At 34.9% G+C, this 24,960-nt stretch overlaps 4 protein-coding genes and 1 pseudogene across 4 annotated transcripts; 2 read left to right on the forward strand and 3 right to left on the reverse strand.

Moving 5' to 3' along the window:
* The first annotated feature begins 386 nt into the window (after window positions 1–386).
* Window positions 387–2,478, forward strand: LOC128193976 (beta-conglycinin beta subunit 1-like). The gene is made up of 6 exons (XM_052868212.1): window positions 387–784; window positions 864–1,039; window positions 1,131–1,211; window positions 1,335–1,634; window positions 1,759–2,035; window positions 2,140–2,478. The coding sequence occupies exons 1-6, from the start codon at window positions 451–453 to the stop codon at window positions 2,340–2,342; spliced, it is 1,371 nt and encodes a 456-aa protein (XP_052724172.1). The 5' UTR covers window positions 387–450; the 3' UTR covers window positions 2,343–2,478.
* A 787-nt stretch (window positions 2,479–3,265) lies between these two features.
* LOC108346899 (selT-like protein) lies at window positions 3,266–6,180 on the reverse strand. Its single transcript, XM_017585960.2, has 4 exons — window positions 5,896–6,180; window positions 5,720–5,793; window positions 3,733–4,048; window positions 3,266–3,636 (listed from the first exon to the last, which is right to left on the reverse strand). The coding sequence occupies exons 1-4, from the start codon at window positions 6,064–6,066 to the stop codon at window positions 3,538–3,540; spliced, it is 660 nt and encodes a 219-aa protein (XP_017441449.2). The 5' UTR covers window positions 6,067–6,180; the 3' UTR covers window positions 3,266–3,537.
* Window positions 6,181–9,990: 3,810 nt separating this feature from the next.
* LOC128193922 (uncharacterized) lies at window positions 9,991–11,910 on the reverse strand. The gene is made up of 6 exons (XM_052868118.1): window positions 11,885–11,910; window positions 11,349–11,788; window positions 11,149–11,275; window positions 10,775–11,053; window positions 10,584–10,688; window positions 9,991–10,506 (listed from the first exon to the last, which is right to left on the reverse strand). The coding sequence occupies exons 2-6, from the start codon at window positions 11,783–11,785 to the stop codon at window positions 9,991–9,993; spliced, it is 1,464 nt and encodes a 487-aa protein (XP_052724078.1). The 5' UTR covers window positions 11,786–11,788; window positions 11,885–11,910.
* A 3,042-nt stretch (window positions 11,911–14,952) lies between these two features.
* Window positions 14,953–18,639, reverse strand: LOC128193923 (uncharacterized). The gene is made up of 2 exons (XM_052868119.1): window positions 16,549–18,639; window positions 14,953–15,690 (listed from the first exon to the last, which is right to left on the reverse strand). Exons 1-2 carry the CDS (start codon window positions 18,637–18,639, stop codon window positions 14,953–14,955), a joined length of 2,829 nt encoding a protein of 942 aa, XP_052724079.1.
* Window positions 18,640–23,867: 5,228 nt separating this feature from the next.
* On the forward strand, window positions 23,868–24,479 carry LOC128193924 (BAG family molecular chaperone regulator 1-like; annotated as a pseudogene).
* Window positions 24,480–24,960: the final 481 nt, after the last annotated feature.

Below are 24,960 nucleotides of genomic sequence, written 5' to 3' on the forward strand. Positions count from 1 at the left end.
TTAATCGAAAGAAATGAGACCGATGTAAAGACAAGAAAAAAGCACTGTATCTTTTCAAAAACCATGTCCACGTTCACAAAATAGAGACGAAAACCGCACTGGATGATCGAGATGCCGCGTCCATGTATGACAAAAGCCATGCACACCAACACGTACTCAACATGCACTTGAAACACCTAATACAGTTCTTGTTTCTTAGTCCACACACAGCCAAATGCTACTGAGCCTACCTCCATCATCACCACAACCACATTCTCTTTCGCCACCTCAATTTCTTCACTTGAACACATGTCAACATGTGCAAATGCGTGTCATCCCATGCCCAAATCTTCATGCATGTTGCAAGGACCTTCTCTCTTATATAATGCCTATAAATACCCCTAAGATCCCTCACTTCATTCATCATCCATCCAATACCCCAACCCAACTGATATTCAATACTACTACACTATGCTGAGAGTAAGGGTTCAGTTGTTGCTGGGAATTCTTTTCCTGGCATCACTTTCTGTCTCTTTCGGCATTGTCCACCGGGAGCACCAAGAGAGCCAAGAAGAGTCTGATTCAAGAGGAGAAAATAACCCCTTCTACTTCAGCTCCGACAGGAGGTTCCACACTCTATTCACAAACCAATATGGTCACCTTCGGATCCTCCACAGGTTCGACCAACGCTCCAAACAAATTCAGAATCTTGAAAACTACCGTGTGGTAGAGTTCAAGTCCAAACCCAACACCCTCCTTCTTCCTCACCATGCTGATGCCGATTTCCTCCTAGTCGTCCTTAATGGTAAGTAATCAACTAATCACTACTCACTCAACATCATTACACTTGCTTTCAATGATGGTAATCAATTTGTTAATTACAGGGAGAGCCATACTCACTTTGGTGAACCCTGACAGCAGAGACTCCTACATTCTTGAGCAAGGCCATGCTCAGAAAATCCCTGCAGGAACCACTTTCTTTTTGGTTAACCCTGACGACAACGAGAATCTCAGAATAATCAAACTCGCCATACCTGTTAACAACCCTCACAGATTTCAAGTAGCGCATTTTTGTGATTCCGAACTAACTTTTTTTATTCTAACTTGCAATTTCTCTCTGATTAATTTGACGTTAAATGCTTGTCCTGTAGGACTTTTTCCTATCTAGCACAGAAGCCCAACAATCCTACTTGAGAGGCTTCAGCAAGAATATTCTAGAGGCCTCCTTCGATGTAAGCAAGATCACAACATCTAATTAACCACATATTTGCCTTGCCATTTAGCTAGTAGTTTGTCTAAATTTCACATTTGTTGAATGATATATATCATTATCTATATTTGCATGATTTTTATAGAGCGACTTCAAGGAGATAAACAGGGTTCTATTTGGAGAGGAGAGACAACAGCAGCAAGGGGAAGAGAGTCGGGAAGAGGGAGTGATTGTAGAACTTAAAAGGGAACAGATTCAGGAACTGATGAAACATGCCAAATCTAGTTCAAGGAAAGAACTCTCCTCCCAAGATGAACCATTCAACCTGAGAAACAGCAAACCCATCTACTCAAACAAATTTGGAAGGTGGTATGAGATGACCCCAGAGAAAAACCCCCAACTTAAGGACTTGGACGTGTTCATCAGTTCTGTGGATATGAAAGAGGTAATACAAAGGAAACCACATGGACAAACTCAGCAATTGATTTCTACTATTCACTGTCTTCGTAATTGGAAAATCTCAGTACTGAGACCCTAATTAATAATGGTTTCTTTCTTAAAAAATTCAGGGAGCCCTTCTTTTGCCACACTACAATTCTAAGGCCATAGTGATAATGGTGATCAATGAAGGAGAAGCAAAGATTGAACTTGTTGGCCTAAGCGATCAGCAGCAGCAGAAGCAGCAAGAGGAAAGCTTGGAAGTGCAGAGATATAGAGCTGAGTTGTCTGAAGACGATGTATTTGTAATCCCAGCAGCTTATCCAGTTGCCATCAACGCAACCTCCAATCTTAATTTCTTTGCTTTCGGTATCAATGCTGAGAACAACCAGAGGAATTTCCTTGCAGGTATATATATATTATGTATCTCCTTCAATTTGAATATAGTGGTCTTGTTTGTTTCTATTCCATATGAAACTTGGGTGATGGGATTGTTTATTTACAATTTGAAGGTGAGAAAGACAATGTGATGAGCGAGATACCTACAGAGGTGTTGGAGGTTAGCTTCCCTGCGTCTGGTAAGAAGGTTGAGAAGTTGATAAAGAAGCAGAGTGAATCCCACTTTGTGGATGCACAGCCTGAGCAACAGCAGAGGGAGGAAGGGCATAAGGGAAGAAAGGGTTCATTATCTTCAATTTTGGGCAGTCTCTACTGAATAAGTTTCTAGTAAGATACATGTGAGAGAGCTCACACTGAGCTTCGAATTAACGTGTCCGACATTGTAACAAATAAGTAGAGCTCCACATGGCTTTTTCTACTATCAATAATCAATAAATTCAGCCTTTATATCATGCTTCTCTTTTACCTTCTTCAACTGTCTGGTCTGTCTGTGCTCGCTTAACTTTGTTAAGGTTGTCATGTACCAAAATACATATCCAATTAACTTTTAAGTGAAATGTCTGAGTTATATATCACTCGTTAATTAAATAACTAAAGGCTTTAAAATCAAATATATCTTATTCTTATAAAAAAAATCGGTTATAAACTGTGTGCAACCTGTCCCAACCACCAAATAAGTGAACAACTTCTTCTGCAATATTTCTATGAGGGATTGACAACAGTTGATAAGAACATGCTGGATGCAGCATCTGGAGGTATTTTTATGGGCAAAACACCATCTGCACTATCTTAACTCCAATATAGCGGAGAATAATCATCAGTTCAGCATAAGAGAAACAAGCTGCAGAGGAGTCCATAAGGTAGAGATGTGAATGTTGTTCAAGGACAGAATTTGCTGACAGAGAACAATTTTTTGACAGGAAATAAAATTCTGGAGCTTATAACTATGATGAGGCAGATAGGGTTGAATCAACAAGTGAATGGAGTGATGAAGCATTGTGGATTATTTGCTGCCAATGATCATTTCAGATGAGATTGAATGAAACAAATTCACCAAGACACTTATGTTTTCTAATATTATCTATGTAATACATAGTTTAAAGAAAAAGAGGCTCTTTCAGAAGTTAACAGAAACTGTACAATTGATCTTAAACATCTCTCAGCTCAGGTTAATCACTTTCTTTTTAAACTCATAGGAACCACCTGTTTAATTTGTTAATGTTTGCAAATAGAGGAATATTTCTTTATGAAAGCCAAATTTAAAATTTGAAAAGGAAAGAAGCTTCAAATGTGATAACTTAGGAGAAATGCTTGCTCAAGATTCACTAGCTAACCTAACAGTGTACATAATATACTAAAGATAAAAATTTGATTCTTTATAACATGTATTTGGCAGGGCTTCAACTTGTTTCATGTATCTTAGTCGTGGTCTAACTTCAAATTATCATTCGGTAAATCTTGCAACTCTTGCAATCAGCTATTGGAAGTTTCTGTAGGCAACACCAGCACTTTCAATACCTGACAAATCCAGTGTCAACTACTCTTTTCCCAATAAGATCCCTCAACTCAATTTCCCCAGGGAATCTGTTCTCTTTCAGTTTGGAGAAAACCTGTGATGTTCAAAGGAACAAGATGATCAGGAAACCATGAAAAGTATTCAAATGTAAAGGTAAACGAGGTACAATAATATGCTCTGAAGGACTTACCAATTCGCCATTGCAATATACTTCAAAAGCACCAGAGCTTTGAAGGAAGGATTGAAGAAAATTTGTAAGAAGCCAAGTGCTTGCAATGCTTCTAAACTTATTGGCACGCAATGAATAGTACCATAGTGGTGGTGTCACTCCCAATCTAGGGAATATTTGGTCACCAGCAACTATAGCTACAATAACTCCAGTTTGCACCACTGGAACTACTTTTCCCAGAATGCGCTTTGGAAGTGGAGGTGGGTAGTTAGCCAAAACAACATTAATCCCAGGAAATTCAGATTCCAGCATATTTTTAACTGTTACTGCATTTCCCCTGCAGAAAAAGGTACCAAAATTACATACTGTTTGTCTACTTGTATATATGAGGATTCTACAATGAAACAAATAAAGGACGAGTGCAGCTAGAACAAGCAAAGTCTAGCCCAATTTGTTTAACTTTACTAGTTCAAACACATCTTAAATTCTCATAATGTTATAGAAAGATTAATATTACCACCAATTTAACTTTTTAACACCAACAATGAAAACTTTTAGAATAAATGACACTCCCCTCCCCTTAAAAAGCTTAAACTATAAAGCCCTTCCCTAAATTTCTAAGGGTTATACACTCCCTTCCCAGAGAGATTAATATGCTTAAAGTTAATTCATTCTATAGAGAACAAGTATCTTATGATAGTTTTTTATCTCATTCATCAATTGAGGAAAAAATGAAAGATATCCATTAGGGTGGTTTAAACACATAAAGACAGCTACTGGAAGCACCAATAAGGAGAGTAAAGAGCTTGGTTTCCAGCACCATGGAAGGGAGGGGAGACCAAGGAGGAGATTGAAATTGTTGTTAAAAACAAGGATCATATCATGGTAAACAATATGTCTGAGAATTAGCCTTTTAACCCAGCCGACTGATATGTGTCATCTAAGTAACTAACTTTTGTAGAGGGATATGACTTTCATTATTGTGATTGCTGGTAACACTTCTTCGCATAATTGACAACCAGTTTTGAACCAATACTATAGATTTTGAAACTTCAAAAGATGAAATAAGGATTATAAGTTTGAAATTCTAAAGCATATGGTATTTATAACATCATTTTCATCGAGAGAAGTTCTAAAACAAATAATTAACTAATTAGATAAGTTCTGAATAACTTTAGAAGCAGCATTGCGAAGAAAAATACCCTTGCAGATTCATTCGTAGTTGTTCACCACCACTACAAGACTCATTCACAGCGCCAAACAAACTGTAATATAGCACACACTAATCTCCTAAGGATGGGCTAAGTAATTTTCAAACTAAGAAGCAACAGCAGAGTAATTCAAGCTTTCTTCAAGGGAGGGCACAATAAATTACTCAAACTTAAAAAAAGGACTAATGGAGGAGTTGACCATGAACCAAAAGATACACTCTGACAATATGAAAAGCAAGAACTCGAATATAGGTCAACAATACTAAAAGGAAAACAAAACATCTGTTATTAATTTATTATAAATGACCATTGACTAAATAACCATAACTCAGTCTGAGACCAAGATAATTAAACACAATAGAAGTTGTGTGATTCTAACAAATAACCAACCCTAGATACAGTTCAGTATGCATTACATTTGTTCAATTTAGCAGCCACACAGATAACATTCTCAGTCATCTTATTTGCTTTTGCTTACCTTTCCTAGTCCATCATTTCCATTTCAATTCTAAGAAACCAAAAGGTGTTTGGAAACACATTCTATAGGCAAATAACCACGTTCATGATGTGAAGAACGTAAAAGTCACAACTACTACCATTCGCTTTCATCCGGAAAGCCAAATGATAGTAAAAACAATATTGCACCAACTTTACACGAACAACAATTACACCATACTCTTCCAACTAGATTAGAACCCCACATAACAACTTATCACGCATATAATAAGAAACCCATGATCAGAACTTAATTAAACAATTAGAATAGAATTGAAAAAAAAGGAAGAATTTGGGCCAACTTGTAAGAGCAGGAAGTGCAGAAGTCAATGCTGACAGTGTGGCCAGCTCCAATTGGGCCAAAACCGCTCTGTTTCTGTTGAAAAATTGAAAAGGAAAAAACGATTAGAAGAATCCCAGATAAAAAAAATGGAATTGGCAGCAAAATCATAAATTTGGAAGAGGGGAATTAAGAAACCTGCGCAGGGAATTCGAGAGGTTGATGAAGGTTCGGTTGAGGGGTCGGTTTAGGGTCGGCAAAAGTGCGATAACCATCTTTGGGAGGAGGTGGAGGAACGAAGAGGTTGAGAATGTCAGAGAAGAAAAGGAAGAGTGGTAACCCAACGAGAAGAATTTGGGTTCGATCCATTGAAAGAAGAAACTCCAAGAAAACGAAAGAGAAAGAGAAGAAAGTGATGTAGTTGTGGTTTTGGAGAAACAGAACAAGAAAACTTGATCTAGTATTCGGTCAAACAGTTTATGTTTTATGATGTTTTCGTTTACTTTAAGATTTATTTTGATCTTACGAAAATAGATTAATTTGATCTTATTAAAATAGTTATCTTTTTAATTATGAAACATCATTTTCATATGTTTTTACGATTTTAAAATGTGAAAATTATAAAAGTATATCAATTTGTAAGTAAACTATAGGATATACCCTATATTAATACAAATCAATATAGTAATAAAAATCATTTTATCAAAAGAAAAACATGACAAGAAAATAATGTGAGAAATAAGACTAACCATTGATTGGAAATTTGAAAAACTGATATCATATTTTCCAATTGTTTGTGACATTTATTATAATAATGTCATAATTTTTTTACTTGAACGAAATAGTTTTCATGTAGGTAAATTTAACTAATAAATTTCACATTTTGAATAAAAAAAATAAAAATCATGTACTAAATCCTGAAACGATCAAATTGATCCATAATCAAAAGATAAATACATAGAATGAATATTTTGAAAAGAAAATAACCAAAACAAATCTTAATCTAGATTCACTTTTTATGTCTATATAATTTTTTTCCAGTTTTACCTTTATAGCAATTATTTTTTAAATTCAAATAATTACTATAAAAAAATTCAGTTTTATCTTTTTAATAATTATTTATTTGAATTTAAATAACAATTTTATAATAAAAAACTATAAAAATAATTTATTTTTATAATTACTTTTTTATAAAATTATTATATAGTATATTAATATTTTATTTTAATAATTAAAAATTATTTTATAGTTTAATAAAAATTTTGTTATTGTTAAAAGAAATATGGATATACATACGTGTATAAAGAAAAGTAAATACAAATATACGTATTCATATATTTCAACAAGTAAAAAATAAAAAATATAATTTAGCACTTTAATATTTGCTAAAAAGTTATTAAACAATATAAATCTTGGTGAAGTTAAAGTAAAATTTATCAAAATATTTATAAATTTTATTAATACTAAAATATATGTTAGAAAAAAGTTTTTAAGAGAGTTATATTACAATTTTTTTTCTATGTAAATAACAACCAAAAGCTAAATAATAATAAAAAGGAAAAAAAAGTGGAACGTAGAAACTTCTTAAAAAATATATGAAAATAAAAAATAAGATTAAAATTAGAATACTTTTTATGTATAATAAGTTATAAGAATTTTTTATAAATTAGTTTATTATAAAATAATTTAAAAATTAAAAATTATTTATCTTTTTCTCATTTAAAAGTAGTTATATCAAAAAATTTATAATTAGATTATTTTAATATTTTATATTTGTAATATAATATTTTCTCACTATTAAACCTTAAATATCTTTATCAAATTATTTGAATAATTTTATATACATTTTATGAATAAACTAATATTATGAGAGACATATCTGTATGAAATATTACGTTAACTTAGGATGTATTTATTTTTCAAAATGGATTTGGAAATGTGGATCGGAGAAGAAACAGAGGTAAAGGAAGTGTTTTTATACGGGTGGATACATTCTATTAAGATTTTTCAAAATTCTTGAAGACTTTTACTCTTTAAATCAAGATGTTCAAGGTCTTTGTTTAAGACCGAGAGGAGATGTGCCTAAGACCGAGAGGAGATGTGCCTACAAAATATACTCGCCTAAGTTAGTCGAGTTCGTTAAATAGTAGTTTATGTTATAATAATGAATGTAAGTTATTTATCTTTTGTACTATTTATAAGGTAATTATGATGTTTGTGACTTCTCATCTTTATAGGTTTAGGTAAGCCTAGTGACCCATTTACCTTATGTGTTAGTTGTATGATCTAGATTCTCCTAAGTTACAAAGTAATACGTCATTAGTTTTGTTAGTCCGAAAAACCAGTTTATGGCCAAGTAATGGTGGTTATATAGGCTAGGTTGTGACTGGGTAGAAGCAATCAAACATTGTAATTACAAGACTGGCTTGTGGCCGAATAGATCACCATTAGCTTTGGACAGGCAACACATGGTCTTGGTAAGAGGCACACAATCCTCAATAGGCATCACCTAGCTATCTTCAACAGGCATCACTTAGCTATCAGCAAACGACATCTAGTATTGGTTGACAATATATAATCCTTAGCAAGCGACACATGACATTTAATGGACAACACATAACCTTCAACAAGTAGTACTCGACCTTTTGCATGCGACACATGGCCCTTAGCAAACAACGCTTAACCTTCAACAGGTAGAACTTACCCTAGCCATTTGACTCAGGCAAACTTGGCTTGACATTTGGCCAAGACCAAAACCGAACCAACTCGACTCGACTTAAAACAACAAGGTCAAATCGATGACCTTTGGTACAAGCCAGCATGGCTCAACCTTCGACACAAGTAAGCATGGCTTGTTCTTTGGCCAAATCGAATCAACTCGATATTAAACTTGGGTTAGCTCGACTCGACCATCAACCAAGGTTTACTTGACTTCCTTTCAACTTGGATATGCTCGATTCAACATTCGATTAAGACCAGCTCAATTTGACCTTCAATCTAGACCTTGATTCAAACTTCTATCGAAATTAGCTAGCTTAATCTTTGACCAAAATCGATTCAATTTGACCTAGAATCCAATATGTGTGCCTCAATATGAATTGTTTAAGCACAAATCATAATTATTTTCCACATAATGCAACGTTCTTTGTCCATTTTGGTTCTAAATTTTAGTTTTTCACGGGTTTATTCTGCTAGATAAATTGTAAACCAATGATAATCTCCAAAGTCCTTGATCTATGTTTTAAGTCACTGTTTCGTGCCATATGGCCATACCAGTCGTTGTTTTCTCACTTGCCATGTGTTAAACACCGAGTTAGAATAGTTGTTACTGATTTCTTCTTTTAGAACTTGTTTTATTCCTAGTCTATGAAAGATATCACAACAAAAAAGAGAGAAAAATAATGCTCACACAAAGAGAACAATAGAATTTTAGAGGGAATCAGAATTTAGTTGTATATTCGCTGCCCTTCCAATCATTAGTATGCCTCTATATAATAGCATACATGCTACACGAAAATGTAAAAATGGCAAAAGGAATAAAGTTAGTTATGATCCTAAGGTATGACCGAATCCTTCTAGAACCATAACACTGCCAAATCATCAATTCGTAACCACTACAAGGAAAATCACATTTATATACGGCCAAAATCCGTATATAACACCGAAAATCCGTATAAAAAGTGGTGTTATATACGGATTATATACGGTCAAAAATCCGTATATAAAAAGGTCATAGATAAGATTACATACGGATAATCCGTATGTAAATTATATACGGATATTCCGTATGTAAATTATATACGGATATTCCGTATATAAGTTATATACGGATATTCTGTATATAATTTATATACGAAATATCCGTATATAACTTATATACGGAATATCCGTATATAAATTAGATACGGAATATCCGTATATAATTTATATACGGAATATCCGTATATAAATTATATACGGAATATCCGTATATAACTTATATACGGAATATCCGTATATAATTTACATACAGCTGACTTGAATAGCAGACCTGGTCATCCAACATCCAAAAAGAGACAATTTACAAGACCTGCCCATACCACACAGACAATTCACAAGACCTGGACATTATATCCATCCATTCATAAATTTGATAAATAAATTAAGTCTTTAAAACCTACAAACATGCATTTCACATTAATCATAATAAGAAAGTTTACATAATTGTTAATCATAATAAGTTCAAATAACATGAAAAAAGTCATTGAGAGAATAAGTGTGAGTCATACACATGTCCTACTTCTAAAAACATAACTAGTAATCTCCATAAACAGTGTCATCTTGTGGTTGATCTGTTGGTTGCTGTGGTTGATCTGTTGGTTGCTGTGGTTGTTGTGGTTGTTGTGGTTGTTGTGGTTGAACATTAGCTTGTGGCTGATTCTGGGATTGAAGAAATTGTTGTGCAATTGTGGCTGCAGGAGGTGGAAGATACTGCATCATGACACCAATAAAGCCTTGCAATTGAGAGTTCATTTGTCGAAGTTGGTCATCATGGGTTGATACTCGTGTGTGGAGGTTAAGAATGTCCTCTGCAATCGGTTGCTGAGAAGAAGATGCCTGTGTCTGTTGTATGTAACTATCGACACAGTCATCTTGAGCACTGACATTTCCAATGCCGTATACGCGTCCCTTGTACCTTCCACCAGCAACATCCAACCAACATTGGTTCCTCAATCTTTCCTCATCTGCAGGGTCTAGGGGAGCACATGTTGAAGCCCCAACGGATGCTGTCTCAGATCTTATTTGAGAAAATCTGGCTTCAAACTCTTCCTGTTAAATGAATATCGTTAAATAGATAGACCTAAGAATTATATAACGTAATAAAGAATAAGTTAGTAGAAACTAACATGTGTCCGCCTAGACCTTTCATCGACAAATTCTCCTGTTGATGCTCGAATATGTGTCTGCTGAAATATTTCATCAACATGCACTGACCGACCAAGCTCCTGTGACTGCAAGCAAAGAAGATGTTAGTTGTTAACATCAAATATTTGTAAAGTTTATCCGTATAGAAATGTAAAAATAAATTTATATGTACCAAACGAATTGCATGCTCATGCACGCTAATGGATCCCCCAGTGTGCAAACAACCACCCTTGTCTGATGTCCTGTTCTTTTTGGCCGTTTCACATTTTTGTCTATAAAGTGGCATGTTCCACTTCTCCAAAAGACCATTCCAAACATTATCCCCCATCCAATCAGGTTTTTTTCCTTCTGTTCGAGCTTTTTTAAACATCTCAGATAATCTATGAGATGCTTTTGTGTGGAAATTTTTTTTCACCTTTTCTTCATGGTTAGACCTCCATGAAACCTTTCTCTGTTGACAAAAAAGATGAATATTGGATAAGATAATTGAGGACCTTAACATTTAAAATTAACTGTAGTACATAATGTAAATGAACACAAGTGTACCTTAAAACGCTCAAAGAAAACATATCTTCGTGTCTGAGGTATTTGTCCCCATGTCACCCATGGCTCATCAAACTGTGCCTTGATGGTGGCTGTGATTGCTTTGGATGCTGTTTTTGTTGGATAAAACCTATACCAAAATAAAAGTCAAATATTAGAATAATACAGTATATGCTTGGAACATTAAATTGATGTTTTCTTACCCTCCTCCAATAGGTGTAATGATTGGACGATTGTTGGAAACATCTTCAAAGTCATTGGCTGCTGAACTTGAACGTGGAGGGTTATCCTCTATAGGAGATGGTGATGGCATATTTGTGGGAGTTGTTGGGTTAGAACCAACATGGGGGGAGGGTGATCTCCATTGATCAGCAGCAAATTGTTGTGAACTAGGTGTGAAAGGAGGAACTTCCAACGAAGGTGGAATTGATGGTGGAGTAGGTGTCAAACCAGGAACTTGTAATGGTGGTGGAACAAATCTAGCAGTGGAGGTAGAGGTAGGTGTAGATGGCTGACTACTTGAAGCATTTACGTTATTGAAACGGTTTAACAACTTGACCATATAAGATTTCTTCTTGCCCTTCTCCTTATCTGATTTTGCTGAAGGTGGAATAGGAGGGTCACAACCATCTGATGCCATATTCTTCAACAAAAAACAAAATTGTGGGGTCAATTTATTTTTACAATTGAATGGAAAGGAAAAGTAAGAAAAGAACATTTTGTGTTATTATGATATTACCTATTAAATGTGCAGGGAAAATGTATTGAAATTGCAAAACCTATTATTGAAGCCTTGAAAAGGAAAGGTGCTTCTGCTATGGGATTTGTTGGTTTCTGTTGGGGTGGTAAGTGGCATATATGGGTTCTAATTATCTCAAGGTTGCTAATTCCTCATATACGGGTTCTCAAACCTTCTTCCTCCAAACATAGCAATTAGAATCCTTAATTTCCACCAAGTGACAACATCTGTTTCTCTCAAAATATTTAAGCAACTAATAGTTAATCCCTTCATAATCAATTTGATCTGCACTTCTAAAGTATTTTGCACTGCTCCAAAGTATGTTTCTGCCCTAGTCATCCATCCCACAAGCTCTTCTCAGTAAAGGACGGCAGTTCCACTATCTTAATAACCATACAGTACTTCTCCAAACCTTGGATATTCAAATTCGAGTCCTGGCTTAAAGGACTCTGTATAAAGAGTATTCTCTGCTGAAAAACTACAAATAACATCACACTTGCTTAATTACAGAAACTTGCTGTCCCAGAAACTTGAGAGCAGAGGGAATATCAATAACTTACAATCCTACTTATTGTGGTTTTTTTATCAGCAAAGAAAAAATAAATAGAAATAGAGCACTTGTGGGGTACTCTAACCCTTTTACAAAAAATGTGCATGTTAGCCCTCTACATAAGATGTTTAAAGAGCTCAAAAGAGAAGCTTGCTTCATACAAATAGCTTCCCACATGTGCCAGGTCAACATATATACCTGATTATGATTCAAAATATAAACCCTGCTCATGATTCAATACCCACCAAAGATACAGGAATGCAAAAAGGTGCCTAGTATGCATCTCACTAAACAAAAACAAAAAGGGATAACCAAACTACACCCCAGATTCCTTGTGTTTTATGCTTGGCTTTCATAGTAACCAGACTTGGTGTTTCTTGTGGTTTCTCTTGGCTTACTTGTTGTGTATTGTATTTGCATATGCGAAAAATCTATATCTTATTGTGTTGTCCTTAATGCTTTGGATAACTACCTTAATATAATGGTTTTCATACTGAATAATGAAAATAGTATTGCAGATTAAAAGCAATTATTGATATATTAGATAACAGCTTAAACTTTGAAGTTGAAAGGTTTCTTGAAAAGATAAAACCTCTTTCCAATATTGTTGAGATTAGACATTGACCTATTCTTAAAATATTTGAATTTCTATTGATATGCTGGAGACTAGACAACATGTTCCTTTTTCTTGTTTTATCCCATTGTTTTTACTTCCAAATAGCCTCTCTTTTATGAGAGGGGAGGAATGGTGCATATTTTGTTTGACTTAGGCATTATGTTTATTCAGGAGTGAAGTTGAACTTCCAATAAAATTTTTTTCTTGTAATTAACTCAGTTTGTTCTTCAAATATTCCACTTTTTTGACTATTAAAGTTTGTTCTTTGAAGAATGATGCAGATAAACTGTACAAAAAGCTTACCAATCTTAAACAAAAGAATGATGCTCCTAAAAGGCATCGGCGAGATGGCTGTTTGGGAATTTGTGGCCGCAAAGTCGATATTGTAGATCACTATGAGAGGAGATTGGGTGATATAGAAGATAATGTGAGACTGGAACAGTCCTCTGTAGAAGCAAAGGTAAACTATCTTGTTCAGCCACTAAGAACCTACATTACTGGAATTCTGAGAAAATAATTATGTTTCCTCTTAAGTGTAAAGTTGTTTAATATCTGGTTTGGATTGTAAGGTGCCTGATAGCGAACTGAAATGCTTGGATTATCATTTGCATAAACTAGATTACTGTATTCCTATAGCTGCTTCACAGTCTCTTCCTGTTTACTGATATGGAAACTTGAGAGCAGAGGGAATATGTCTTTTCGCAATCTTCATTTATTGAAAAACTAACGGACACTAGGAAACAGCCATAACCAATTGATTAAAGATCGTAAAAGATGAATCCATCCCCACCTATGTACCCTAGTAACTAGGAGAAGATCCACGCACAAACATGTAGCATTTGGCACTTATGCAGATTTGGTCGCAATTTAGATGTTCTATTTGGGTTATGGCTTTTCACCCACAACTTTTTCCCTTGCAGCAAAGTCAATTACTTAACTGTTGCAGATGGATGAAGCTTCTTTTCAAGGCTAGCTAGTTAGGGTTTCCAAATGTATAGCACAGTGTTGAGGTGAAAACTATATATACTTTCAAGAGTAGGGTATGGACGAATTTCAGATTTTGGCTAATTACTACAACATATATTTTATTCATAATGTTGTCATAGTTTCATTGAAAAGGTTGTTTTATATATTACATTCATTCCAAGTATTTATGTTCTTGAATACGTATATACTGTTCTTGATAAAATTTAAGTGGATTAGAAGATTTATATAGATGTATATTCTTGAAGATTAATTAGTAGTCTAATCAAGCCTTTGCGAAGAAATCCAACTGGGATGTCGTATGGTTGAAGGACATACATCATATGCAGAAGCTAATGTGTTGGTAATTTTGGCAGAGACTGATTGGGTTAAGAAGAAGATAAAAAATAATGAATTGTCTAGAATTGGTTCTGGGGAATGGGTATTTGGTTGAAATCCGAATACCAGTTTTCTATTGGAGTGTTGAAAGCAGAGTAATTATTAATTTTAAAAGTATAAAAGACAACAAAAAAAGATGGATAGATAGATCTACAGTTTGGAGGCAGGAGGTGAATAATCCAATCTTTTATATTCTTGAAGATTAAAATATAAAAGATTTATTTGTAAAAATCATGTGATGTTTAAACCAGTAAAGAGATTAGATTTTCATGAATAAAACAGTTAACTAAATTGTACTGAACTAAAAAATAGTTCAGATCAGTTACTTTGAGATGTTTTTAATTACATTACAGTTTTCCTAAACTAGTTTATAGTTAACTATAAAATTTTACAATACAATGTAGTACAGTGTGCTTTGCCCACCCCTAATCAAAATAACACGGAAATTGAAATTACATAAATGAATTCATCACTTCTTCTTTCTCCCCTCTACAAGTATGGGTTTATGATCACCCATGGGTACACCAACACATCGTAACTCTATTCACTGCTAGAACTGTGAAATGAATCTTCATCCTCATCTTCACTTTGTCCCTCTTCACTGCATTCTTCTTCCGATTCACTTGTTTCTTCATCCATATAGCGTTGAACTGATGGTACATTGTTGGGGTCCACTTCTTCAAGACCGGCTTCTATATCTTGCAATCGGATAACTTCTTCAACTTGAATGATGTCATTAACATGTGACATTTCCTCCGCTTGGTATGGCTCAATGGCATCTACCTCATTAGAGTCTATACGACCTCTAGGTTTGGTCTTTATTGCAACACACCAACCCCGTTTGTCGGTGCGCGATGCAGGATATGGTACATAATACACTTGTTCTACATTATGTGCAATTATAAAAGGATCAAACAAGTTATATCTTTTATCCATTCGAATATCCACAGTGCCATACTTTGAATCCACTCTTATCCCTATTCTTGATGGATCAAACCAATCACAATAAAATAATACAACCTTCTTTTCAATGGTTGAGGTATTATACTCGAGCTCATATATGTGCTTAATGACACCATAGAAATCATCTTCACCCCCTTCTGTAAGGCCTTTAACATGAACCCCACTATTTATAGTCTTCTTGCCCTGGCTCCATGCATGGGTATGAAATTTATATCCATTGACAAAGTAGGTATGCCATTCCTTCACACATCTTAAAGGACCAAGTGATAAATCTCTAAGATGTTGGTTTCTGACACTTAAAGGATCGTTATGAACCTACAAAAATATATGAACCTATTCAATATAATTAAAAATGAATCAATATGTGATTAACAAATTTATGTCCAAGAATTTGATAAGTTGTACTTGATCCCTAAACCACAATGGGAAATTTGCATGTATATGTGTCGAACTGTTTGACTCTGAAAGTTGATAGGTATGTAAGAATGAGCTGTCCATAGGTATGAGAATATTCAGTCAATATCAATTTAATATGATGAAAACAAAATCCATACACAAATGCAATTTATTTGGAGCCTTACTGAAGATAAGGTTGAACTTCATTGCAATTGATCAAGATATGAACATGAGCTGATCTCAATTCTTCGTCACTTAGCCAATGAGTTGATTCCCTCCCGGAATGACGACCACCTTCGTCAAACACTGATAATGTTGTCCTTTCAACTTAAGTGTCTACTTCGTTTCTCATGCTTTGTGGTGTTAACATAAAGTTCTTGAAGTAGTGTGAACAAAAATGAGTTGTTTCTTTGTGCAAATATGATGCCACTATTGATCCTTCAACCCTAGCTTTATTCTTAACTGAACGTTTAGCATATCCCATGAACCTACAATTTAAGAAAGTGGTATGTTAGTTTCAATATGTGTTGCATCTAAATTCAACTGTTGAATGAGATATTGTCACCTTTCAAATGGGTACATCCACCTATATTGGACCGGTCCACCAAGTCTTGCCTCATATGGAAGATGTACAGGGAGATGTTCCATACAATCAAAGAATGAGGGGGGGAATATTCTCTCCATCTTGCAAATAATGATTGGAATGTTTTCTTCCATCTTCCGAAGGTCGACCTCATTCAATGTTGTACAACATAAATCTCTAAAGAAATGACTTACTTCTGTAATGGGATTGAGAACATGAGTCGGTAAAGAACTAAACGCTATAGGAAGTAAGCATTCCATAAACACATGGCAGTCATGACTTTTCATCCCAATGACCTTTCCCCTATTCACATCAACACACCTTGACAAGTTAGAAGAATATCCGTCAGGCATCCTAAGATCTTTCAACCACTGACAGACCTGTTTTGATTGGTCTACTGAAAGTGTATAATTAGCTTTTGGCTTGTACATCTTTCCATTTGTATGAGTTTTGAGCTCCAAGTCTTTTCGTTTACAATACAAGCTTAAATCCATTCGGGCCTTTTCATTGTCTTTTGACTTTCCACTGACATTCATCACAGTATTAAAAATGTTGTCAAAAAAATTCTTCTCAATATGCATGAAATCAAGATTATGCCTTAACAAATTATCCTTCCAATATGGTAGATCCCAAAAGATGTTTTTTTTCGTCCAATTATGCCACTCACCGTATCCATCTATTCTTGGTGCACCATTTTCAGTTACTTTAGGATAACCATTAACTCTATTCCAAACTTCTGTTCCCGTCAAATATGGTGGCACGTCTTCCATGTCCACTTCCCCCTTTTTGAAAGCATTCTTATTTCTCCTAAAGGCATGGTCATTTGGTAAAAACCTCCGATGGGAGTCAAACCACGAATTTTTTCGCCCATTATATAATCTAAAAGCCTTTGAATGCTCCATGCAATGTGGACAAGCCAATTTACCATGGGTGCTCCATCCAGACAGCATACCATAAGCAGGAAAATCATTAATTGTCCACATTAGCATTGCCCTCATGATAAAGTTTTGTCGCCTTGAAATATCGTATGTTATGACACCACTCCACAACTTTTTCAAGTCATCTATCAAGGGCTCTAGGTATACATCAATGCGTACTTTTGGATTGAATGGTCCCGGAATGAGACAAGTCAAAAACATGTAGGGTTTAGACATGCACATTTCTGGAGGCAGGTTGTACGGCGTGACAATTACTGGCCAACACGAATATGGTATAGATGATGCCTGCACATATGGATTAAAACCATCGGAGCATAAACCAAGTCGAACATTGCGTGGCTCAATGGAAAAATCACGATGTACTCTATCAAAGTGCCTCCACGCCTCTCCATCACATGGATGACGCAAAACACCATTTGACGACTTGTTGTGATGGTGCCATGTCATTTCTGTTGCAGTTTCTTTTGAGGCATACATTCTTTGAAGTCTTGGAATTATTGGCAAATAGAACATGGATTTAACGGGAACTTTTTTTTTTGAACTTGCTCCTGTCTTGTGTTGTTGATACCTTGGCTTCCCACAAAATTTGCATTCAACTAACGCTCCATCCATCTTACCATACTCATTATCATAGAATAGCATGCAACCATCCACACAACAATCAATCCTCTGCGACTGTAATCCCAGCTTCGACACTATCTTTTTTGCATCGTAGTAAGTTTTCGGTAAACCACATTTGTGTGGTGTTACATCCAAAAGCATTTTTGCAAAAAAATCTATGCATTGGTTAGGAATATTCCAATTCGACTTGCAAGCTAAAAGCCTCACACACATTGATAATTTGGAGTCTGATGCTCCTTCATACAAAGGCGTATTTGCCTCCAACAAAAGGTTATAAAACCTTTGAGTTTCTTCATTTGGAGCCTCTTCTATGTTAGAAGAATTTGATGCTTGGAAGGGTTGTCTTTGTATGAGAGCATCATGGACCATGTCTTCCATCGTGATAACTTGTTCATTTGGTTCACCTTCTGTCTCCACACCCCTGAAAGTGACATCATTATCTAAATCAGCTTCTTGCATGGTTTCCCCGTGATCCTCCCAAATGAAATAATTAGGCTTGAAACCGTTTTTATACAGGTGAACCTTCACAACTCTTTCGTTCAAAATCTTTGTACAATCGCACTTTGAACATGGACATCGAAGCCCCCCATCTCTTTGATAACGGTCTTGTTCACAAGCTTTAATTATAAACTCTTCAACACCCAAAACAAATGACTCTTTCAACGCACCTCTTCCTCTATAACACCTATCGTACATCCATGAACGATTTGGTGGAACTTGATCCATGTTCTGTATACATATCAATTAACGACAAATTAGCCATTACTTAATACAAGGCTAAATTAATTGAAAGTTCAACACTAAACAATCAAGTAATTCAATTTCCATCACTGCTCCTTGGAAGGTAATGTTAGGTAAGTACTTAGTCATGTTAGTTTACAAGGTTTGGCATATTCATGGGGTATAGATGTTCATGCTTTATGAAAAGTGATGTTGTTATAAAGAGTACACATGGTTGGATACTTTGGGGTGTTGTTTGTAAATGAAAAAGTGTCATGGATACACTTTCAAACCATGTATATTGTGGATATCTTGTTTTTAGCCTCTTGCATTAAGTATACATTGTTGGGGCACTTATCTATACTCTTTGACCAAGAGTGCGGGTAAGAGAGTATTGAGTATTCTCTTCCATTGTTTGAAGAGAAAAGAACGAGTTTTAAGTATGAGAGGAGTGGAAGTGAGGTTTGAGTGAGTTGGGGTACATGGGTTGATACAAATAATGAAGAAAGGAGAACTTTGGTGTCAATGGTGTGGAAAAAGATCATGAAAGAATAATAGTGTTAGTGGAGTGAGGAGATGGACATGTTACAAATCAGCTAGCAAGGCAAGAAGAGAAGATGGAAGTTTTGGAGTTGGAGTTGAGAAGGGGCATACTTTGATTGAGCCTCAACAAAATGAGGAGGAGGATTAGGAAGAGGTGAAAAAAAATTTGAATATTTGAAATGGAACAAGACTGGCAGAATCATGTGACCATATGTCATTACCAGACAAAGCCAAAAAATGCCAGTGACACCATGGATATTTTGTTATTAAAAAATAAACTGTCAAATTAGGAAATGCTAAGAGGAAAACAAGCATAAATTTTGCTTGTAAAAAGGAGGTCAGAGCAAGAAGAACTCAGTATAAGAGGTGAATCCTTCACAGGAACAGAATTGATTTTATTGGAGTGTGCGTGCTCAAAGAACTTGGACTTAATGGATTAGGTTATTAGAAATTGTAGCTGACACCTACAAGGTTCCGAGATGTCATGAGTGAGTTTATCTCCTCCTTATAAGAAAAGTTGGAGTATGTGAAGAAACTATTGAAGAGTCACTATGTACAGAGAAAATATGTTCAATTATTTCCATATGTAGACAGATAAGAAGAACAGATCCTTGATCAAATTTTGTTAATCATCCAACAGATTCTATGTAGGTGAAGAGCATTTATGTGGAACTCTACTTTTACCTAGATACACTGATCCAGGTGTTTTCTCATATGAATTGACCCCAGATTTTCCCCAGATGCAATAACCCTGATGGGTAACCTAAATGCCCTGGCCCCAACTTTTTCCATAGTGCATTGGTCCTGGTTGTTTTCCCTAAATTCACTGTCCCCAACTAGTTGCTAGATGCACTAGCTCCAACTATTGCCAAAAGCATTGGTCCTAGTAATTCCTGCAATGACCCCAACTATTTTCTAAACTCACAAGTCCCAACTTTATTCCAAATGCAAAGGCCTTAACTTTGTCCCAAATCCCAGAGTTGTTTCTCCAACCATTGTTTTCAGTCAATTTTGATTTTTATGTTTTTAAACATTGAACTTGCAGGGCAGTGAATTATTTTCTTGTAACAAGCTGACACTCAGTAAACATCCTCTTATGGAGGAGTGTAGAAAGACAGTAAATATCTAAAGATATTATCTTGATAGTAGAGGGTAGTGGTGAAGTTTGTAAGGTCACTGTTTGTTAGGGAAAGGAAGTTTGTAAGATGGGAAATTGGACTTTAAGGTCATTGTTTCCTATATCACATTATTCAAAAACTAGGCTTCTACTCTACATTTATAAATTGGAAAAGGAATGTTTGGGGTATTGTTTACTAAAGAACCAAAGTAATAAGTAAGGATTCCAAAGCAAGCAATGGTGCTGCTTGCAGCACTCATTCTAATGTACAAGAAAACAAAATAAAAATATGGCAGAAGGCATGATAGCCAATAGTAGAAACCAAATTAATAAATATATCTATAAATGCTAAATATATAACATATAATAGAAGATAAATAAATAAATTAAAGAAAACAAACTCATTGACTCAAATCCAAGAAAACATCACAACTCCAACATTATTTTGGGAAAATAAATCCAAATAAAAGGTTATAACCACTTACTTGAGTTTTGATTTCACTGTTTTACTACAACTTTGGGGGAAATTTTGACCTAATGATTAACATAAATCACAGTCAAGACAAAGAACACTACTTATTACTTCAAAAATGCTAGGACTATAACATTAAGCATACCTTTCAGGAACTGTGGACAATCTTCTTTGCTTCTTTGCAGATTTAATAAAACAGTACATTCAAAGCTGGCTGGTTCAAATAAAGACTCAAAGAATGCCTAAACACTAGATCTAACTACAGGATATCAGCTAGAAGATTTAAAGTGACCTAAAACCACACAAAGACAGCAAGCACGGTGCAAACTGGTGTGGAAGGAGAGAAGCAAACTGGTGTGGAAAGAGAACTGTAAAATGTTTTTCATGATGAATGAATTGGTTGATGTTTACTCCTTTTGTTGAAATCCCAGTGCATGTTCATTTAGTTTTCTGCACATTTGTACAATCTCCTCTAGCCTTTATTTTAGAAGTAGAGTAGCACGTTCAAGAGGTGATTTACCTTTTATAGAAGTAGGATGCCATCACTTAAAAGAAAAGAACCCAAAAAATTGTCAATTTTGAGAAAGAACTCTCGGTTTCGAGAAGAAGACAAGGACTTGTACGTTTGTGAAAAGTAGAAGTGAATTTTGGTGAGAATAGAATGGTGATTGAACATAGAGAAATGGAGTGTAGGGTAGCGTAGTTGTAGTGGAGAGACCTTCAGAGGAGCTGTTGTGGGGAAAGAAGTCCAGCAGCTGGACAGTGGATATGGCTGGAACAGAGAGCTGGAACAGTAGGAGCTTGGCACATGTGATGGAAGGTTATGGTTGAAGCTAAATGGTGTGAAATCACATGTTTTGTTTATGCAATCAAATTTGATGGTGCGCGACAGCCTCATCAATGATAATCACATCAACATTAACATTTGAATTTATAAGATATAAAAAGATGTTAATAAAAACATAAATATGAACTTAGATGAAAAATTAAAAAAAAAAATCAAGTACAGTACATCACTTAAGGCTATATATGCATAAAACAGTCACTTCAAAGTTGTTATATACGCAGAAAACTACACCAAGGTCACATATAAGTCTTAGTTACATTGTTGACTGGGACTTCATTACTAAATAGAGTAGATCTTAAGTTCAACATTTGCAGTTTGAAATAAACAAACACATATATAAGAGGGCTAAAATAATTCATATACTGTTAGTATTTAATGTTATGAATGCACCTGCACGATGATTCATACAGAAAAGAAAAACTTTCTATATATGCATAGATTCTTCATTCGAGAATAATAATATACACCTTAGAATGTGTGAACTCGTGATACTAAACCACACTGCACATTATTTCATGGAACAACACTAGAATTATATTTTCTTTTTCTTGACTTTTGGAACACCACATTAAGGTTTTTCCTCACTTTGTTCGATGAAAAAAAGTAGGGTCGACCCTACTGTGAAATCTAAATAAAATACTTATTGATCAGTTCATATTACAGGAGTAATCAAATCATCCTTTTGTGGTACTGCACAAGATTATCTTTATCTCTCTCTCCATCCCATGAATATTGTAAATGTCAGTTTTCAGTACAAGCTCATTCTTTGCCCGTTACTGAGGGAACAAGGTTCCTCTATTCATTCCACCAACCTTTGGTTGAGGAGGTTTGAAGAATTGCTTCATTATGTTAAGCTCTAAACAAGTTCATTGAAGATGTCAAACATTGCCAACTACAGTCAATTTTGTCTCTTAATGTCAAGTAATTATATCTGGACAATCACCAATTAGTATAGACAATCACGGACACACCATTTCTCTTTTTTTCTTCTTTCAATCATATTACAACTATAGTCCCTTTCTTCTCTCTAGGGTGTAGGTTCATGCATTATTTCAAGTTTTTAATAAAAATCTCTTTGCTTAGCTCCCATAATCCACCTCAAAAGACTAATACAAAGAGTACAAATATCAAATAAAACCAGACCTATATGCACTATCCACCACTGTCTATTACTGTTTACGACAGCTACATAACAGTATATACAAGCATATGTATCTTATAGATATGCATGAAATTTACTACCTCACAGATTAAAGTCACTGATCTTGGTTTCAAGAAGGGTGTGGAGTCAGAAGTGGGGAAAAAGAACTTTTATTCAAAAATGTGAAGTAAAGTTTGGCAGCTTATTCCTATATCACAAGATCAAGCACAATCCCCAAAGTGCTTAATTGTGTCCTGTTTTTGTCTAAATTAATAAAGTTGTTGGAAGTTAGATGAATATAGAAAACTGTCTGAAGCAGTGTAATATGACAGTTTAGGTTTGTGGTGTTTGCTTCAAGTCTTGGACCAATGGAGTCGGACAGAGTTTTGATTCATAATACACCTAATGTTTCTATTCAAATGGAAGAACTTGATTTTTATTATAGTTAATATGAAAGTTAACAGGAGTGTACAATTTTCTTTTTTCCCTTTTCAATTTAGCAAATACATACCTCTAAACCTAGTATCTATCATTCAACAACTGGAATAATTTTCAATAGGTTATTAATCTTGCCCAAATTCTTTGCCACTTCCAAATGAAATAACCTTCAAATTCCATGGTCAACATTATCCTATTCAGCAACAGAGTTCATGCAGTGACAATAACTGATGTGTAGCATCTAATATGAAATCCAAAGATTAGCCATTCATGTCATATTATAGTACTGACAACATTTATGATTGGACCGATCACACACAACCAAAGCATCCATAGCCAACTTATATTAACTATACATATAAAGAGACAGAGTAGATCAATCATGCAACTTTATTCAAACTTACCTATAACTAAGTTTTATTTACCTATACTACAACATTTATCATTTGATTATCATCCATCAATTGATTTAATGCATTTAAAAGTTACAGGACAACTTCCAATCACACAATATTGCTCACGGCACCATGCTCTCTTCACAGCCAATACATTATTACAATACACATGGATTAAATCTTCGCATGTATCACTTCCATATTTAAAATAGAATATCTTACCACATCTATTTCATGACTCGAGCAACAAAGGTGATGTGCTTAATCTGATTGAGTTATTGATGAATCAATTGCTTAAACTAGATGGTATAATGGTTGAAGGGGATGTCAACTTAAAGACGAAAATTCAGGTCATGCTAGATACTGAGATGCATTTTACTGATTTTTGTTTATCAGTGTATCTCAAATTACATTTGTTTAAGCACTTATAGTTCTAATGTTAGTGAAAAATTAATTTTGAAGGTCAAAAGAGTTCAAAAGTATGTTGAAACTCTGGATTAGATGAAGATTAACAATTCCTTGCTTGGTAGCAATGGACATCATGCACCAGTGCAGCATCAACAAAAGCATTCAATGGCCAAAAACTGGGACCAGATTTACACCAACAACAAAAGCACTCAAATGGACATAATAGATTACCCTTAGCACCAATTCAGGAACAACAACAACAAATACAACCAGGGAACTCAAATGAAAATTTCCTACAACTTTACCATGAAGAACAACATCAACCCTCAAGGAATTCCACCTCAAGAGTTGTAGTTACCACAAATTGGGAATTGTTTGATTTTGCCCCACCATTAATCCCTGTTCAATCCACATCCTCTCCCCCACCACCCCCAATGTCCAATACTTCAGGTCTTCCCAAGTTCAATTGGGAACTCTTGAACTAACTACCATACCATGTGCTCTCACTTGTATGGATGTGATTTGGGTTTGTCTTTCACTTTGAGTGTCATCTGTTTTACGTTATTTTTCTGTTTTTAGATTTGTTTGCAACCCTTTATAATCTGTCACTTATACTTCAAAAATAAAGGGGTTTCTATCACAGTGATCATCATAGAAAAAGTTACATTTCTATAATTTTGGTGTCTAATGAACTCACTTACCGAATAGATGACCCTATTTTTGATGTATAGCTACAATATTATTATAACCACTTGTAAACTATGTTATTGGAAGCAAGCATTATGATTTAACCTTAAGGGCATGTATGTTTCAGTGTCTAAAATCCCATTTAAACAATGGTTTTGCTTTGTTTTCATTACCATTTATTGGCATAGGTTTGGTTGTGTTTCTCGGTGAAGCAGCATTGGACGATTGGTTGATGACACTTTAACAGTTTCTTAGTATCTTAGGTTCTTGTGGGTGCTA

The sequence above is a fragment of the Vigna angularis genome, chromosome 9 (assembly GCF_016808095.1).
Source record: "Vigna angularis cultivar LongXiaoDou No.4 chromosome 9, ASM1680809v1, whole genome shotgun sequence".
In the NCBI taxonomy this organism is placed as follows: domain Eukaryota; kingdom Viridiplantae; phylum Streptophyta; class Magnoliopsida; order Fabales; family Fabaceae; genus Vigna; species Vigna angularis.